General features: G+C 42.1%; 1 protein-coding gene across 2 annotated transcripts in view; it reads left to right on the top strand.

Moving 5' to 3' along the window:
• Positions 1-18,612, top strand: part of ASB5 (ankyrin repeat and SOCS box containing 5) — a 40,397-nt gene that overhangs the window by 7,391 nt on the left and 14,394 nt on the right. The window contains exon 1 of one of the 2 annotated variants that reach the window (XM_043893800.1): positions 17,121-17,262. The exons of the other annotated variant lie outside the window; for it this stretch is intronic. Coding sequence (XP_043749735.1) covers positions 17,136-17,262 — 127 coding nt within the window. The 5' untranslated portion in view covers positions 17,121-17,135. Of the gene's footprint in view, positions 1-17,120; positions 17,263-18,612 lie in introns of those variants that run through there. 2 annotated transcript variants of the gene reach the window in all.

Raw genomic sequence — 18,612 nt, 5'->3', positions numbered from 1 at the left:
GGAAGCTCATTTTCTAACCTGGGGAAGAGAGAGGAAAGTTGATCCCCGGTGACAGACAGGCCACGCCATTGAAAGCAAGGGGGGTTATTTGGAATGCCTCTTCTTCCGAAACCACCATCAAATAGTTTCTTAAAGGAAGAAAGTGTCCGCTCACAGCCTATGAAGAACTTTTGGCATTTCTTCCACACCAGCTGCACAAAGAACAAATCATTCATTCTTTCCAACCTTCTCACAGCAATGCTACAAAGCAGACCATTGGCTTTTCAGACTGGAAATGCCCCAAGAATATCAGGTCATGGGAGGAGAGGCTTGAGGAGTCTAAAAACTGTTCAATTGTTAGCACTTCCAGGTGGCCTGTAGTTAAACAAGCATATCCTGTGACATGTAGGTTGAGGAGGACATGTATTAGAATGGTCTCTTTTCTCAATCCTGTAATTCTTCATGGACAACTGGGGGACAAGATTTTTAAAATCAGTCCCCTAAGAAGATTTAGGAGATTTTTAGAAGAGCCTCAAGGACTGAGAGGCTAGGGTAATGTGAGGGGACAGGTTCCCATGGCCCCTTTTCCTTCATGAACAGAGCCGCTTGACTTTTATGAATCTTCAGTTGTTGGGCTTCAAGAGGGACTTTTCTTCAATGTTTAAACTGTCCCATTTTATTTAAAATACGATGTGAGTTAACACACATCTTTGCAGACCCTAACCACTCTATAAAATGAGTCATAACTGAGTATCTATTCAACATTCTTTCCTAGGGATTAGAACAACAGAAAACATTTGGGGCCCGCCAGGAATGGGCATAACTATGTCCAATGGCATGAAGGCATCCTCTCTCCATCAGAGGAGATAAAATTTCCATGTCACCATCATCCCTACTGAGCAAAATAGAAACATTCAGAAATACATACACTCTTTCCAGAAGGCTTACGGTCTTAAGCTATGGGCAGAGCACAAACAAACTGACATTTAATACAGAAACGCCATTGATGTTCTTAAATAGAAACATCAGTGCATCTCCGTCATCAAGTATGCAGCTTGATTTAAATGAAAACTGACAAGGATGCAGTTAAAGTTAAGGCTGGTACACTGAAAATCTGTTCTTTCCCATCTAACGCTGCAGTGGTCCTTGTGAGTTGATTGAAGAAGGTAGTCAGCCGTCAGAGTGCTAACAGATGATCTTCTAGAGAGTTCTCAGCATCCCGAGACAGGATAGCAGTTAAATAATGAGCATATAAGTCATGATGACTCTCTGAGTGAATCCCTCAGAAACAACCAAACACATCCTTGATTAACCACTGAGAAGACTGATGAGCCCTTCTGTTTTCCAAATTCTGCCTCCTTCACTAGAGAAATGACGATCCCCATCATCCATCAAGTCAAAGTCGTAAGTAATCTAGGGGATGAAATGATTTGCCAAAGGAGTTTCTGCACTGAAAGCTTTGTGTCTTATTTCCCTCTTGAGCCACGGTCCAGGATGGGGAATTTGGACAGGAAACTGCACCAGTTCTCTTACAGTGCAAGTACATAGAACCTCACGGGCTTCCCTGATGGCTCAGCGGTAAAGAATCCGGCTGCCAATGCAGGAGATGTAGGTTCAGTCCCTGGGTCAGGAAGGTCCCCTGGAGAAGGATATGGCAACCCACTCCAGTATTCTTGCCTGGAAAATTCCACGGACAGAGGAGCCTAGCAGGCTACAGTCCATGAGTTCTGAGCTTTTCTCTCTCTGTTCCTTGCAGTTAGGATGAACTTGCTCATCCAGTAAAATCTAGTAGAGGAATGAAGTTTTATGTATCCTTACCGTTACTCAAAGGAAGGAGCAGAACAAGACCTTATTGATTTGGAGAGAATCGCTCCTGTATAGTGAATATTAAACCCTGAAAACATGCTTGCATATCTAATTGGTATGACATTCCAGGAAATAGAGGGTTTCTGTCTAAGTCAGCTCAATATTTAGGGGAAAGTTGCTGCTGTTCTGGAGAAGGAAATTATAATTTGGGCTTCCTGAGCTTTGCATAAATCATATTGCAGACAGCATAGAGATTTTGTTGTTATTGTTGAGTCACTAAGCCGTGTCCAACTCTTTGCGACCCCATGGACTACAGCATGCCAAGCCTCTAGCTTGTAAGGTGTCTATGTCATCCACGGGATTTGTCCACTGGCCCTTTCCAAACAGAATATTAACTATTTAGAAAGTGTTTCATTGTGGCATGTGGGATCTAGTTCCCTGACCAGGGATCAAACCTGGGCCCCTTGTTTTGGGAGCGCAGAGTCTTAATCTCTGTATGCCGCCAGGAAGAGCGAAGATCCCACGTACTGCAACTGACTCATCATTGCCAGATAAATAGATAATTTTTTTTTTTAATTTTTTAAAGTATTGAATATGTAGAACTTCCCCCAACTACAAGCAAAAACGAGAATTTGGTTATGTGCCTTCAGGACTCAAGCTATTCTTGTTCAGATATTTTTCTCTGACAGGCTCCACAGAAAAAGCAGGACAGTCTGAGCTGTCACGTGGGATCTCAGCCCAGGGGTCAGCAGGTCGGTGAGAATGGCGAGGACCTGGAGGGGATGCTGTGGTGTGGGCGGGCTAGTTTACAGTTTTCAGTGACTTGCAGACATTTTTTCCTACCATCTTATTACCCTGTCTAAGAGACTCCTCTTGACAAAAATTCTTTGGACAGAAATGTTTTCCTGGGCAATCCTGGTCAAATACCTGATTGTGAATATACTGTAGGAAGCCAGGTTCTTCCGGAAGGGTTCTAGGGCTCTTCCGGGAGGGTTCCAAGGCTCTTCTGGGAGGGTTCCAAGGCTCTTCCGGGAGGGTTCCAAGGCTCTTCCGGGAGGGTTCTAGGGCTCTTCTGGGAGGGTTCCAAGGCTCTTCCGGGAGGGCTCCAAGGCTCTTCCGGAAGGGTTCCAAGGCTCTTCCGGGAGGGTTCTAAGGCTCTTCCGGGAGGGTTCTAAGAGTGTGTAGTGGTGTGTGGCGGTGATGTACAACAGCACACTTCTGCTGCCCTGTTATGGCAGCCCCTAGAGGAGGGGCTGACGCTTCTGAACCTCCAACATCGCAAAACCCTTCCTCCACCGAACTGTCCTTCTCATGCTTTTATTTTTTCTCTTAATTCCTGGCAGCTGAATAGGGAAGACAAAAAAAAAAAAAAAAACCAAACGAACAAACAAACCAATCATGTCAACACTAACAGCGAAGAGCTGAGTCAGCCTGTTTAGGAAGTTGGCTTTTCCCCTTTATTTTCTCTGCTTATTTTCTACCAGCTGGTCTCTCCAGGAAGCCAGAAAAACAGCTTTTCACTGGACATGTCTTACAAAAAGATTTTTTTTTTTTTCTTATGAGGAAAGAGAAAAGAAAACCTTTTTAAAAATGAGTGGACTATATTTGGGAAGAGGGTGCAGAATTATTTCATAGACTCATTGACTACTTTCAAAGTCTATCAGTATTTAAATTATCTGGAAACCTGGACACATGTTTGCAAAATACCCCTTCAAGAGCTTTTAAGGAACTGTTGCTTCTTTTTTTATTTTTTTTAAAGTATTTATTTTTAATTGGAGGATAATTACTTTATGATGTTGTGTTATTTTCTGAAGTACATCAATATGAATCGGCCATCGGTATACAAGTTTTCCCTCCCTCTTGAACCTCCCTCCCACCCCACCCCACCCCGCCCCCCAGGTTGTCAGAGACCAGGCTGAGTTCCCTGAGTCATATAGCAACTTCCCACTGGCTGTCTGTTTGACAAACGCTAGTGCCTACATTTCAGCACTACTCTCTGAGTTCGTCCCACTCTAGAACCGTTGCTTCTTTATCAGGCTACTGCAAGGATGGTATGAAGGTGACTAAGCCTCTGCTCAGAAAATGAACCACAAATAATGACCGAGTCTTCTCTCTTCAGAATGAGAGCATTAAACTGTATATTGTAAATGGGAACAAAGTGATGATGCAAACAGCAGGAATGTTAAGCCTGCTGGTTGGTAGGTCTCAGGGGCTAGCGTCCTCGTGCAGTGTCTGCGATCAGGGTGAATGAAGCTCAAGTCAGAAACCAGGTTTGCTACCAAACACTTGGCTGGAATATGTTGATGGAAAAAGAACTTTCTCAAATCAGTACCTTACAGCCACTTCACAAACTGGAGAGTAGCATTTCTGAGACTACAGCAGCGTATGACGACTCTCCCAGATTATCAGAAGGGAGCTCAGGCTAGCCCAGTCTTCACAGACACATAGGAAGTCATGCTTCTGATAGAATACTGGCCATTTGTCTTATGAGATGATGGAAATCCAGTTCTCTGTTATAATATCAGAATCATAATAGTCCAGCAACAATGCCCTTGAATTTAGGAGCTTTTAGAAGCTTCGCAGGTGGATCTGATGGTAAAGAACCTGCCTGCCAATGCAGGAGACTAAGAGACGCAGGTTTGATCCCTGGGTCAGGAAGATCCCCCGGAGGAGAACGTGGCAACCCACTCCAGTATTCTTGCTGAAGAATTCCATGGACCGAGGAGCCTGACGGGCTACGGTGCATAAGGTCCCAGAGAGCTGGGCATGACTGAAGTGACTTAGCACTCTTGCAGAAGCTTTGAAAGCTGTTTGGAACTTGGCAAAATACCAATCGAATGTATATATTCCAGAGTATGTGCACAGTTTTGCTTCATATGTTGCATATAAAACCTACCCCACCCTTTCTGATGATAATGTCGTGCTTTTGGTGTAATCCACAAAGACTTTGCATACATACAGTCCTCTGCCAACTACTGGATGGTATCACGCTCCGTTGTTTATAAGGCATCACCTGTTCTAATCCTGCCTCGGCCAGTGGGGTGGCCTCTGTGCTCACTGAGTGAATGTTAATCCGGAGATTCTAGGAGAACAAACGAAGGCAGGAAATCCATCCTGTCCAGAAGTTAAATCTATAATGATTTAACTTTAACTTTAACCCACTCCTCTTTTTTTCTTAATCAGACTTATTGTCCCTTTTCCCTGTTTCCTTCTAACCTCATGAGTTGGCATTAGACTTCCTCCCCAAATAAAACAAATCCTTTATGTGTATTTTGTTTACTGGGATCAGTTAATGTTTGTTAATATATTCAAGTAGCTTCTTCACCTCGTAGGAACTCAAAAACCTCTTGCCTTTTGGAGAAGAACGCTACTTATTTACCTTTTGATTTCTCGCTTTAAGCAAAGGCATTTTTATTCTTAATCTTTTAAACTTTCTGAGCCAAGCTTCAAATGTTATTAAACATTTTTTTCTCCGTTCATTTAAAAGTGAACATGGTGCTTCAAAGCTTGTGTTGTCAATAGAAAACATACCAGAAACCAGATACCAGAACTGAACCGACAGGGGATCGCTCTTTCCCGTCTGTAAAACAGACCAGGAAGTGGTCGGGTCTTGGATGCTGCAGGAAGGGATTTGGCTGATGTAAAACTTTGAATCAATACCTGCTGGGACAAGTCCTCCAGGTTTCAGTTCTTCCCCTTCAGGCCAGTCTGTATGTCAGTGTGTGTGTGTGTGTGTGTTTGTGTGTGTGTGTGTGTGTGTGTTCAGTTGTGTCCAACTCTTTGTAACGCCGCCGACTATAACCTGCCAGTCTTCTCTGTCCATGGAGTTCTCCAGGCCAGAATACTGGAATGGGTTGCCATTTCCTTCTCCAGGGGATCTTTCCAACCCAGGGATTGAACCTGCATCTCTTGCATCTCCTGCATTGGCAGGCAGATTCTTTACCCCTGAGCCACCTGGGAAACCTCTGTATGTTACTCCCAGGCCCCAAATTCTTTAGTATCTGTTTTAATGGGAAGACCTGGGTTCGATCCCTGGGCTGGGAAGATCCCCTGGAGAAGGGAAAGGCTTACCCACTCCAGTATTCTGGTCTGGAGAACTCCAAGGGCTGTACAGTCCATGAGGTCGCAAAGGGTCAGACACGATTGAGCAACTTTCACTCTTTTTGATTAGCACAGTGGTAGGAATGATAAAAATAAATGTTTAAAAAATCTTGCTTTTGCCTAGGCACCCGACTGGCTTCAGGCACAGGCAGCGAGAGGATTCCAGTAGGAGGAATGATCTGTGTCAGTGTCAGGAGCTCCCTTCTCCGTGGTTAAGGCAACAAAAGGGCAAGACAGAGTTGCAGCCCCCAGCGTGGGGTGGCCTCCTGTTTGGAGGTGGATGGGCAAGGACAGACTGCCTTGGGACACCGGGCTGCTCTGCCCGAGTGTCTGGGATGTCGCCCTGCCCAACAAAGTTGGAGTTGAGGCCAGAACACTTGGGACCCTCGACATTCTATGCTTTCTGCTCTAAGACCTGCTTCTGCGAGTATATTCAACATGGCAGAAACACGTGTCAGTGTACCCGTTCTTCAATTTTCATGAAAAATGTCAAGATAAAGTTCCTCAGCTACTGCCAGCCTTTAAACCCGCCATGAGCACATGGGTAGTGGTGATGAAACTATCTGTGGCTAGAACTACGGGGAGGAGTGGATTATGTGTAAAATTGTTCCTGCATTAAGCTCTTGTCCGGATGCATATCAGATTTTCCTCCCAGCAGCTGTTGTCCTCCGACTGGAGAGCACAGGTTGCTGGTTGCATTCCTTGTATGGGTTTGTGGCCTTTTAGAAACTTCACGCTGATGTTTAGTAGCACCAGAACAGTGTGTTAACAAACTGGGTGAAGAGAAGGAAAGGATGAGAAAGTGTCATTTCATGAGAACAGTAAACACTTACCCCAGTTCTTGGCCACCACCAGGGGCTGTTCTAAACAGGCACAGTTACGTTGTTGTTCAGTCACACAGTGGTGTCCAACTCTTTGCAACCCCATAGACTGCATGCCAGCCTTCCCTGTCCTTCACCATCTCCCAGAGCTTGCTCAAACTCATGTCCATTGAGTCGGTGATGCCATCCAACCATCTCATTCTCTGTCGCCCCCTTCTCCTCCTGCCCTCAATCTTTCCCAGCATCAGAGTCTTTTCCAATGAGTTGGATCTTCGCGTCAGGTGGCCAAAGTATCGGAGCTTCAGCATCAGTCCTTCCAATGAATATTCAGGTATAGTCATAAACTCTTTGAATCTCGACAAGAACATGAGGATCTAGGTGCTGTTGGTAATTAGGTCTTGTTTTGCCTTGTTTATTTTATGTTGCCTGGTTTTGATTTGTCCACCTGTGGTTCAGGAGCAACACTGCAGGTTGGGAAAACTCACGCAGGGAGCAGACAATCTCCTTTTCAGTCCTGCTTTGCTGGTAACACTCCAGGTGACTCTGAGGATACCCCCTACCCTCTCTCAACTTCAGCTTCTTTATCTGCAGAAGGGAGGAGTTAGGCAAGATGGGTGGGTGGGTTTTGGACCTCTTATTTTTAAGCCATTGACTCTGGGTGTGTATGTGTGTGTCAGTCTGGAAGTTCAAACCATAAAGCTGGTGGAGTGGCAGCGGGACTGTTTGAAGAAAGAGCCCATGCTTTGCAAACGCACTCGAGGTGGCTCTGCTAAACTCACGGGGCTTTTGAAGCCGTTTGTGAGTGGAGGAAGTTGATGGTATCTGAAGTCCACTGGTGGCTCTGAAACACAGAGCGTTTCTTTCACGTTATGTTGACTACTGCTGAATCCTTTTTGTACCAGAGAAGCTTTTAGCACTCAGAACCCAAGCTACTCTCTATGGATTTATCACCCCCATAACCTCACCTGACTTATTCCAGAGCACGGAGAATGTTCTCAAGTGAGCTGTTCAGAACAACTGCTGTGGGTCACCGAGTAACATGAACTACCTGATTTTATAGCAGTAGACCCAGCTGTTTGCTCTTGCAGACACGTTCTCACTGATTCACTCTGACTGTCACCCAAGGGCGTTTGATGCCCGCGTGATTGACAGTTCTGCTGTCAGCCTCTCTGGAGCTCTGCTCCCTCCTCCCACGGTGCGCACTTTCTGTGCTAAGAGAAAGTTCCTGGGCCATCTCTATGTGTCCCCTGGAGGTGAATGGTAACCTGTCTGCACGCCTAAGAGAGGATCTGAGGCCCTCTCAGTCATAGGGCAGGTACTCAGCAGGTTTAGGCTGCCAGGGGTAGGAGTGGGGCTGGAGAGGAGGCCCCTAGCGTAAAGGACACCAGGGTGAAAAGAACCAAGTACCTTCCTGTCTCTTACTGGGGTTCTGTTTTCTGTTAACCTCCTCCTCCAACTCTCCTGTGTCTCAATGGTAAAGAATCTGCCTACAATGCAGGAGATGCGGGTTCAACCCCTGGTCAAGAAGATCCCCTGGAGAAGGAAGTGACAATCCACTCCAGTATTCTTGCCTGGGAAATCCCACGGACAGAGGAGCCTGGTGGGCTACAGTCCATGGGGTTTCGAAAGAATCGGACATGACTTAGCAACTAAGCAACAACCACCACCACCCCCTCAATATTACAACCTCTTTTGGCTAGCCTCTCTTTGTTCATTGGCATCTTCTTGATCAAAAGGTAAATTATATCAAATAAAAAATGAATAGAACTCATTTATGAAGTGAAAGTGAAAGTCGCTCAGTCGTGTCCGACTTTTTGTGACCCCATGGACTATACAAGTCAATGGAATTCTCCAGGCCAGAATACGGGAGTGGGTAGCCTTTCCCTCCTCCAGGGGATCTTCCCAACCCAGGGATGGAAGCCAGGTCTCCCACACTGCAGGCAGATTCTTTACCAGCTGAACCACCAGGGAAGCCCAAGAATACTGGAGTGGTAGCCTATCCCACCTCCAGTGGATCTTCCTGACCCAGGAATTAAACTGGGGTCTCCTGCATTACAGGCAGATTCTTTACCAACCGAGCTATCAGGGAACTCATTTATAGAATTTAATAAAACACCAAAGCAGAACCCCATGGAACCACCAAGCAAGTCAAGAATCAGAGCATGCTCAGGATCCCAGAAGCCCTCCAAGTGAAACTTTGTAACCACAACATCTCCCTGTCCCCAAAGAGAGAGTGACTAACTTTGACTGTAATCGTTTTCTTACCTTTATAGTTTTCACTCCTCTGAGTGCATCCTAAATTGATAAGGTTTGGTTTGACCTGATTTAAAATTTTATGTAAATCAAATCATTCTCTAAATATTCTTTCATGACTTGCTTTTTTTTCACTGAACAGTATGATAGGAAGATTTATCTGTATGTGTGTGAAGTTTATTCATGTTCAATGCTATAAATTCTATTCCCAGTTTAGGGTAATTAAGAGTGATATTGCTATAAATGTCCAGCACTAATCAGTTGGTATGGCTCTAGGACGGGAATTGCCAGGTCAAACAACATGAATATCTTTGGCTTTTTTTAGATAGTGTTACAGTGTTTTCCAACATAGTTGTGTCTGTAGTGAAACCAGCACCATATAAATTTGTGGTGCTTCCTATTATTGTTAATATTTGGCATTGCCAATATTAATTTTTGCCAATCTAGTGAGCACATAGGTTTAATTTTCATTTCTCTAATATTGCCATTTTCATGTTTATTAGCCATCTGCACTTCTCTTTTGTGATGTGCCTGCCAAATATTTTGCTATCCACTTGATTATGTTGTCTGCTCCTTTTTTCATGGATTTTTAGAAGTTGTTTTTATATTCTAACAATTAGATAGAAAATAAAGACAGTGTGAAGAAGCTCTTTGTAAGTATCTTCATGGCTTGACTTTTCACTTGTTGTAGGTTTTTCTTTTGGTGAACAGGAGCTCTTAATTTTAAAAGTCAAATTTAGAAATCTTTTCCATTTTGGTTAATAATTTGTTGTAATTAATTTTTAAGAAATCTTGCTGTATTTCAAGATAATGAAAGTATTTTCCTCTATTCTCTTCTTAAAGCTTTCCTTTCCAATTATCCACTTGGAATTGATTTTTGGAATGATGTAAGTCTAGTTTTTCCTAAGTGGATGCCTAATTGTATTCACATCATTTAGTGGAAGGTCAGCCATACATTCTATGCTTTACAGTTGCTACAGGGCCCACTCTGTGTAAGTTTAGGATCTATCATGCCTGTCTGTCTGTGAACTTTCTCCACATCTGAACCATGCAATATTAGTTTCTACTGCTATAGGAGAAATTTAAAACAGAGATCTTACTAAGAAATGGAACTCTACATTCACATTCTTTTCATGTATATTTTGAATATTTACAAAAATTGAGTATACAAAGGATCATAAAGCATATCTCAAGAAATTTCAAATGTCTAATATTATATAGGCCAGAGATTGGGAAACTTCTGCGGAGGATCAGAGAATAGATATTTTAGTTACTGTTATGCCAAGCAGTCTCAGCTCTGCAGTTACAGTGTCAGAGTAAACACAGATGATGTGCCATAGAATGGATTTGATTCTGTTCCAATAACACTTTATTTACCAAAACAGATGGTAGGCCAGACTTGGGCCAGAGCCACAATATGCTGACCTCTGATAGAGAACAGACACATTGCTCTCAGTGAAATTAATGTAGAAATCAGTAACAGAATGCACTTAGAAAAACAAAAAGCTCATTATGTTCGGAGACTGAGAAAACATCTTTAAGTAACTCATAGGTCAAGTAATCAAAATTATGAAAAGAACAACACAATCTACTTCCAGAGACTAAGGGAAGAAAATGATAAAGCTGCCCAGAGAAAGGAATAAAGTAACTTTTTATAAACAAACTAAAAGATATTCTGTTGAAAAACTAAGATTAGCATACCTCTGTCGAAAGAGAGCTACAAATAAACAACAGATGGAATTAGAGAGACCATAATAGCAGATGTTACTGAAATTTTTCAATAAGTGGTTGTTACATAACAACTTAATGCCAACAATTTTGACTATTTGGATGGGATAGACCATTTTCTTAAAAGCACAACTTACCAAAGTTGAATTTTTGGGGAAATGAAGATCCTAAACAGTCCAAAAATGACAATATAAATATAACCACTAGTCTTTAAACTTCCATCTGCAAAAGTAGATGATTTTATCAGTGACTTTTACCAAGCATCGTAGGTAATAACAGAAATATTTCTAATAAGTGAACCTTGACAGTAGAGAAACTGAGAGACTAGCCCCTCTCATCTCATAGAGCAAGTGCCTGCTACCTGTGATATTTTTGTTTGGTGTTACCTTAGCTACCTGCTTCAGAATCATTCCAAGATACCTCTGGCAGCTCTGGAAGCTTTGGAAGATACCTCTGGAAGCTTTGCTTCTGCAAAAGCAAGGATGAATCTCCTAATAGGACATTATCTTTCTGCTCTGTTTATGGGCCATGATGTTATTTAAAAACAGGAAACCTTATTATAAGAGATTTCTTAGAGAAATTATTTCTCATGCTAGCTTTGTTTTGCTGATATTTCACCTATAATGTTTTACAAGATGTTTTCAAAATTTTTAGCTCTCAGTAACAACAAGCATTTGAGTTTGGTGGAAATCACCTGTAAGAACAGCTGAGGGAGAATGATTCCTCCTTGCTTAGTTCCCTAGACAATGGAGACAGGTATATTTTCCTCAATAGAAGCCATTTACCATCTTGTTTCAGGATCTACCATGAAAAGATGTTTTATGCATGCATATATATTACTATTTCAAACTATATTTAATTGGAATTTTTAATTATGCTTAAAGCTTTTTAATCGTAGCCCCCAAAGTTGGCAAAATTGGGAAGCCCTTCTTATATAACATTTACTCTCAAACTCTTATGCACTCAAACTCAGAAAGTATCATTCACCACAGCATCTAGGCACTGCTGTGTTTTGTAATGACACCAACTATATTTTTGGTAATTGGGATTTTTTTCCGACCCCTCTGGCCTCTCCTCAGCACTCAATTCCAACTAAGACAGGAGCTGTCATGGACCACAAGATGTCACTGTAGGTTTCCCAGCAACCTTTATATAAGAGGTGGATGACCCTTGAAACAAGGATTGACTATTAGGTAACAATTCCCTCTATTTTTCCCAAGAGACTTTGATCAAGTTTACCTTCAGACCCCATCTGCCCTTATCCCCATCACTAAGCCATTAGATGTAGGTATTCATGTTTAGAAAAAACACTGAAAAGTAAAATGGAGCAAGAATGGGGCTCAGCAATGACGCTGAAGACTTACATGTACACGTAGCTTTGTAACGAAGCCCACAGCAAGGCAGCTGCCAAGAACTGAATAATGGCCTTTTCCAGATGCGACTTTGCAAGGGTGGAAATTTGACGCTAACAGGTAAACTCTGCTGTATTTTGGTGATGATTTAAGGTGATAATAGTGTCCTGTAGTTAGTGAACCCTTGGTACCTTAGAGAAAACAGGCATTCTTTTTTTTTTTTTTTTTAAAGAATAGGAATTTTACATTTTTTAAGACATTTAGAAAGGGGAGAGACTACAGAGTTTTGCCCCAAGATAAAGGATTTAATCAATTTAGGCATGAGGGCAGCTTATGAACTGGATGGCTCCTTAGAAAATAAGAACTGCTGACCTGTAGAAGCTGATATATTGGAAATAGTGTTTTTGTGAGATTATGATATAGTAGTTGTGACTACAAAGAGCCTGAATCTTTTAAAGATCAGTTCAGTTCAGTTGTGTCCAACACTTCGCGACCCCATGAACTGCAGCACGCCAGGCCTCCCTATCCATCACCAACTCCTGGAGTCTACCCAAACCCATGTCCATCGAGTCGGTGATGCCATCCAGCCATCTCATCCTCTGTCGTCCCCTTCTCCTCCTGCCCCCAATCCCTCCCAGCATCAGGGTCTTTTCCAATGAGTGAACTTTTCACATGAGGTGGCCAAAGTATTGGAGTTTCAGCTTCAGCATCAGTCCTTCCAATGAACACCCAGGACTGATCTCCTTTAGGATGGACTGGTTGGATCTCCTTGCAGTCCAAGGGACTCTCAAGAGTTTTCTCCAACACCACAGTTCAAAAGCATCAATTTTTCAGCGCTCAGCTTTCTTCACAGTCCAACTCTCACATCCATACATGACCACTGAAAAACCAGAGCCTTGACCAGACAGACCTTTGTTGGCAAAGTAATGTCTCTGCTTTTTAATATGCTCTCTAGATTGGTCATAACTTTCCTTCCAAGGAGTAAGTGTCTTTTAATTTCATGGCTGCAGTCACCATCTGCAGTAATTTTGGAGCCCCCAAAAATAAAGTCTGACACTGTTTCCACTGTTTCCCCATCTATTTCCCATGAGGTGATGGGACCAGATGCCATGATCTTAGTTTTCTGAATGTTAAGTTTTAAGCCAACTTTTTCACTCTCCTCTCACTTTCATCAAGAGGCTTTTTAGTTCCTCTTCACTTTCTGCCATAAGGGTGGTGTCATCTGCATATCTGAGGTTATTGATATTTCTCCCAGCAATCTTGATTCCAACTTGTGCTTCATCCAGCCCAGCATTTCTCATGATGTACTCAGGATATAAGTTAAATAAGCAGGGTGACAATATACAGCCTTGATGTACTCCTTTTCCTATTTGGAACCAGTCTGTTGTTCCATGTCCAGTTGTAACTGTTGCTTCCTGACCTGCATACAGGCTTCTCAAGAGGTAAGATACATACTGAAATATTTGTAGGTGGCAAGACATTGCTTCAAAATAATCATAAGAATAGAGATGGGGAGGGACAGGGGTGGACTGTAGGTGAAACAAGACTAACCATGAATTGGTTAACTATGAACCTGGGTGATGGATGGCATATGTGTTTGAAATATTTTGTAGTTATAAGGAGGGAAGGTGTCAACCCCAATCCACACAGGAGTCTGTTCATCTTAGTCTTCCTTTCCTGCCGGTGGAGGAACTCCAATGATCTAAGTCCCCCAGCTCAGGAATACACCCTCAGAAATCTTTACCTGTTGGTTGCTCATTCATTAGTTATGTGGTATTTATACCACCATTCTGGAGCAGCGAGCTCCTGAAGTTTGTAACTGTGTAAACTTAAACAAAAGAATGAGTTTACCTTTGTGCCCTAGATACAGGTTTTAAAACTGTCAGAACCTGATCCAACTTCCTAGTGTTTCAGAATGTCTTGAAAAAGTTTGTACACTTAACTGTGACTTATATGATTATATAGATTTCTACCATAATCCCTCTTAGATTCCAACTTTTTATTTTGAAGTATCTAAAAGTAATAAGATTTGTCTCCTGCAGAAGCCCCTCCATCTTTTTGATGATTTTCAGTGTCCTCCTGTGAAGATTTTTCAACTTTGTTGTTCAGTCACTAAGTCATGTCCAAGTACTTGCAGCCCAGTGGACCGCAGCCCATCAGGCTTCCCTGTCCTTCTCTATCTCCTGGAGTTTGCTCAAACTCATGTACACTGAGTTAATGATGCCATCCAACCATCTCATCCTCTGCTGCCCTCTTCTCCTCTTGCCCTCAATCTCTTCCAGCATCGGGGTCTTTTCCAGTGAGTCAGTTCTTTGCATCAGGTAGCCAAAGTATCAGAGCTTCAGCATCAGTCCTTCCAATGAATATTCATGGTTGATTTCCTTTAGGATTGACTAGTTTGATTTTTCAACTTTAATTGTCCCTTTATCACTGAGGACTGGTAACCAGACCAAACATAGGTCCTGGTGTTTTCAGATACACTAGCATTGTTAAAACAGGGGTGGAATGACTCCTGGGAAGAGAATTGACCTGCTTCACTTCCCACATCCTTCCTACAAGGTGTAAAATTTCATTTTAGTCTTCTTGGGTAGTAATATAATGCCATCTCCCACCTATAGTCTATCTCAGATACTTTTTCTGAGACATGTTCAGAGACCAATGTGAGCTATGAAATATAATTCTTCTTATTTTTCCTTAATGTTTTATCTCATCCTGCTTTGCTTTAAAACATCAGCCTACTCAGAGCCTGAAAATATCCTGTGGTTTATCTAATCCACTTTTTTATTTACACTTGGGAAGATGCTATGTCTGGAGATTTCACAGTGCGTTCTTATTCATACGATCATAGATACCCAGCATTTCAATGATGCTGTCTCAAACATATTCCCTTCACTGTGCATATTTTAATGAAATCATACAGCTGTGCACAATCAGTTCAATCTTCCATCCTTTGTTTTCTCCAGCAAATTAACTGAAACATTTCCCTTCAATTCTATAGAGTCGCTTTAAAAAATTACTTATACTTTTGATATATGTAAAGTTTTTGGAAGAAGTAATTGCGATCTTCTTTGTCCACCTAATTATTTATGTGAATTATTATAGGTATTTGCAAGCCATGCACATCTCACCTAACTAAGTATGTGGTTATAGTCAAATCCAGTGACTTTTTCCCCCATTGCACTGGAAATTTGCTTATTTCCTACTATGGACTATAGAAAGCCCTCTTGAGGCTTCTTGGTAATTCTGTATTCAAATTACTCTTTTAAACTAGCATTTTTTTGATTACCCATTATAAGAGCTGCAGTGGTGGACTTGTTGAATGACAGATGTACTTAGAGTTCACAGCATCATAGGGGAGACAGACATAGATCCTTATAAAACCAGAAGTCCAAAATTGTTAAGACCAAAAGCTGCCCCAGTTCTTATAATAAAGGATTCTATATTTATTTTACAATAACAAAAGAAAAGTGCAAAGCTGAAATGTCAAAAGCTTAAAATGGAAGTTTGTTTTTAGAAACAAAGATCAGTATTTACTTTTACTGTTCATCTTGTTTAGATCTTTGAACTCTGTTTATGGGTACCAGCCTGTGGTGAAGAACTAGTGGTTTGTGACAACTGCCTCCTGTAACCACGCTGGACTCAAAAAGCCCCTTTCTAGGCCACCCTCTAAGGTTTTCTCACCACCTAGGAATGTCTCTCCCATACAAATAGCCTCAGCTAAGCTGATCCCAAGTTCCAGTTTTATTGGAAATGTCTGGCCTCTTGTGTAGTGATATAATATGCCCAGAGCTCACATAACCACCCAGTCCTAGATTCTGAATCAAAGAATGTTGGAGCCAGAAAGAAACCATCTCCTCCAAGCTCCTCATTTTATAGAAAAGGAAACTGAGGTATCATCATGCTATTTGCTCCAGGTCACATAGTTCCAAGGATTAGAAGTTAATCCGAGATAAGGAAAAGATATTCTTGGTATTCATTCACGATAACTTTGAAGTAAATATTGGCAATGCACTGTGGCAGCAAGTTATTAACAGGGGAAATAATCTTACTCATGAGATGTTTTTTTTTTTTCTCTTATCCAGCTTGTTATGAGAAAGTAGTACCCCAACAATTTTTTTCCTGTTATATCGGCAGAAAGTAGAACCTAATAATAGTGGGTGAAAAATAGAGATAATGGAATCTGTAACCATTTTTCATCTAGACCCATCCGTGTAACAGGATCACCAGCTCAGTTAATCCCTGGCACCCTGTGATGGTTCAGCCACTGCTCTTGACTCAGTCGTGGACCATGCTCCTTGTTCAGCTTTACATGCCAACAAAAAAATACCAGGCACATGTTCACTTTTTTCCTCTCTTCTGTCCAGCTACTCCTTACTCTGCCTTTTAGGGTGAAAGATCTCAGCTGTACTTAAATTGACTTCTGACGTCTTTTGGTCTAGAAATGACCTCCAGAAAAGAAAAAAAAAATCACAATAGGGAACTATGCCTATATAAATAGGAAGACTGTGATTTTGTACAGAAGCCAATTCTAAACTTAGATCCTTACAAGATGAGAACATGAGCTCGCTACCAGCTGACCCTAATGCACACACTATTTATTTCTGAGGATGGAGGAGAAAAGCTTGCTGGTCACCCATCACGACCGAGCTTTCTGGCTGCAAGGCTGTTTACTGCTGTTATCAACAGGCGATTTTACATTGGATGGATCTGTAGAGATTTCACCCAGGCTTTCATGCTTGTAAGAGAGAGCACATTTCTATTCTGTTTCTGACTAGGAAAGGTGACTCTTTTTTTGCACATTTTTGCTTTCTGTGTCACGCAGATAGTAAATACTTCTGGTGACAGCTGGGTCTCCACTTTAAAAATAGAAAAGCTACTGCCTTCCTGGCCCAGCCCCCACCCCTGCCAGCCCTGCTCCCCGTGTTTCTGCACAGAGTTCAACGTGGAGGCCTTCCTCCAGGGAGCTCACAGGAATCTCTGTGAAAGCACGAAGGGAAGGAAAGAAAGTAGTTAGAAATCCAGCTGCTGACCTTGCTGCTGGCTGGAGCCCTTGCCTCGTGACCCTGGCTGTCCAGGCAGAAACGCCAACCCCACTATGCCCGCAGACGGTGCTTCTGTTGAAGGGAACTGCATTAAGCAGACCCTCCCGAAAAGAAGGCTAGCGAGCATAGACGAATGTTCTTCTAAGCGAAAAGCTAGCTGGGGTATTCTGACCAGTCAAGGTTAGTAGAGCGGCCATTTCAAGTCTGTCGGTGTCCGGAAATAAACGATATTGTCTTTGCAAGTACTAACTTGAAGCTGTGGGTGCTTTCCAAATGTAGACTCTGACCTGGAAATGTATGGCATGGCCAAGGGCTGCACTGTGTCCTTCACCTTAGAGTGTCTGGAAAAGGCCCCTGCAGACTCATTCTTAGGGCTGTGTATTAAACACCTGGGTAAACTCCCTGCGTCGCTTACCTTTCTGGCTCAGCAGGTGTTTCTAAGTTGGTGTGGGAGCCAGGAAAGCTGCTATGGAGCAGGAAAAGACTATTTCCAAGCAATTAAATATGAGAATTTCAAAACATTTAAATGGAACCATAAGGTAGGAGGCTAGAAAATGAACAGAAGCACTTCCTTTAAGTGCCCTGGCATAGAGCTCTTAATTTTAATCATAAAAATATGAAAGCCATGGAGGAGAATGAGCACAGTGCCAAAAAAGAACTGTGCAAGGGAATTATTTTTTAAAAGAACAAGTGTTCACTTTTGTAAAACATCAATATGGTTGATGATAGACTTAATGTTGGAAGTGCAGATTTAGAGATTAAAAATAACCCCCTATTCCCCTACAATGTAAAAGTTGCATTTACTATAGAATGGTTGGGGTCTGATGGATATTGTTTAGAAATTGTTATAAATTTGTAAAACATGCAAATGTATTTTTAAATAGGATAAAATACTGATTTCCTTAATAGACTGAGAAAGCAATCTGATTTTTCCCCCACCCCAGCTACCCAGCCCAACATACATTTCTTTTGCCTTACTTTTTAACAATTTGGTGATCAATAAAGGTTAAGAACAAATTAGCATGGATTAAAAAAACAGGTGACTACAAAGAAAACAATTTAACAAATCAACAAGCATTTATTCATCCACCAATAGACATTATTGATGTGGTAGGTATTTGGGATATGCAGTGAGCAAACTGTAGCATGTCCCACTGTCTAAGATCTTCCACTGCAGCAGTAATAAGTTCTACGAAGAAAAACAGATCAGGGAAATGAGACAGAAAGAGTAGTCGTAGGGGTAGGATGGTCTCATAAAAGATGGTCAGAGAAGAGCTCCCCTATGAGGCAATTCCAGTGGAGAATAAAAGTTGGCCATAAGCCGTGTGTGTGTCTCCCAGAAAGAAACCCCACAGGCAGAGGGCACAGAAGCCCAGATGTTTAGCATGGCTGAATGAGGACCGCAGGTGTAGGGAACGGGTGGAACTGGTCACACTGGTCAGAAATTCCTTGGATTTTACTCTGGGGGAGAAAGAAAGCCATTGGAATGTTTCTCACTTTACAAGAATCCTCGTGTTTTGGATAGACTGT

This window comes from Cervus elaphus, chromosome 32 (genome assembly GCF_910594005.1).
Source record: "Cervus elaphus chromosome 32, mCerEla1.1, whole genome shotgun sequence".
Lineage (NCBI taxonomy): Eukaryota > Metazoa > Chordata > Mammalia > Artiodactyla > Cervidae > Cervus > Cervus elaphus.
This window is presented reverse-complemented; position numbering and strand designations above follow the sequence as displayed.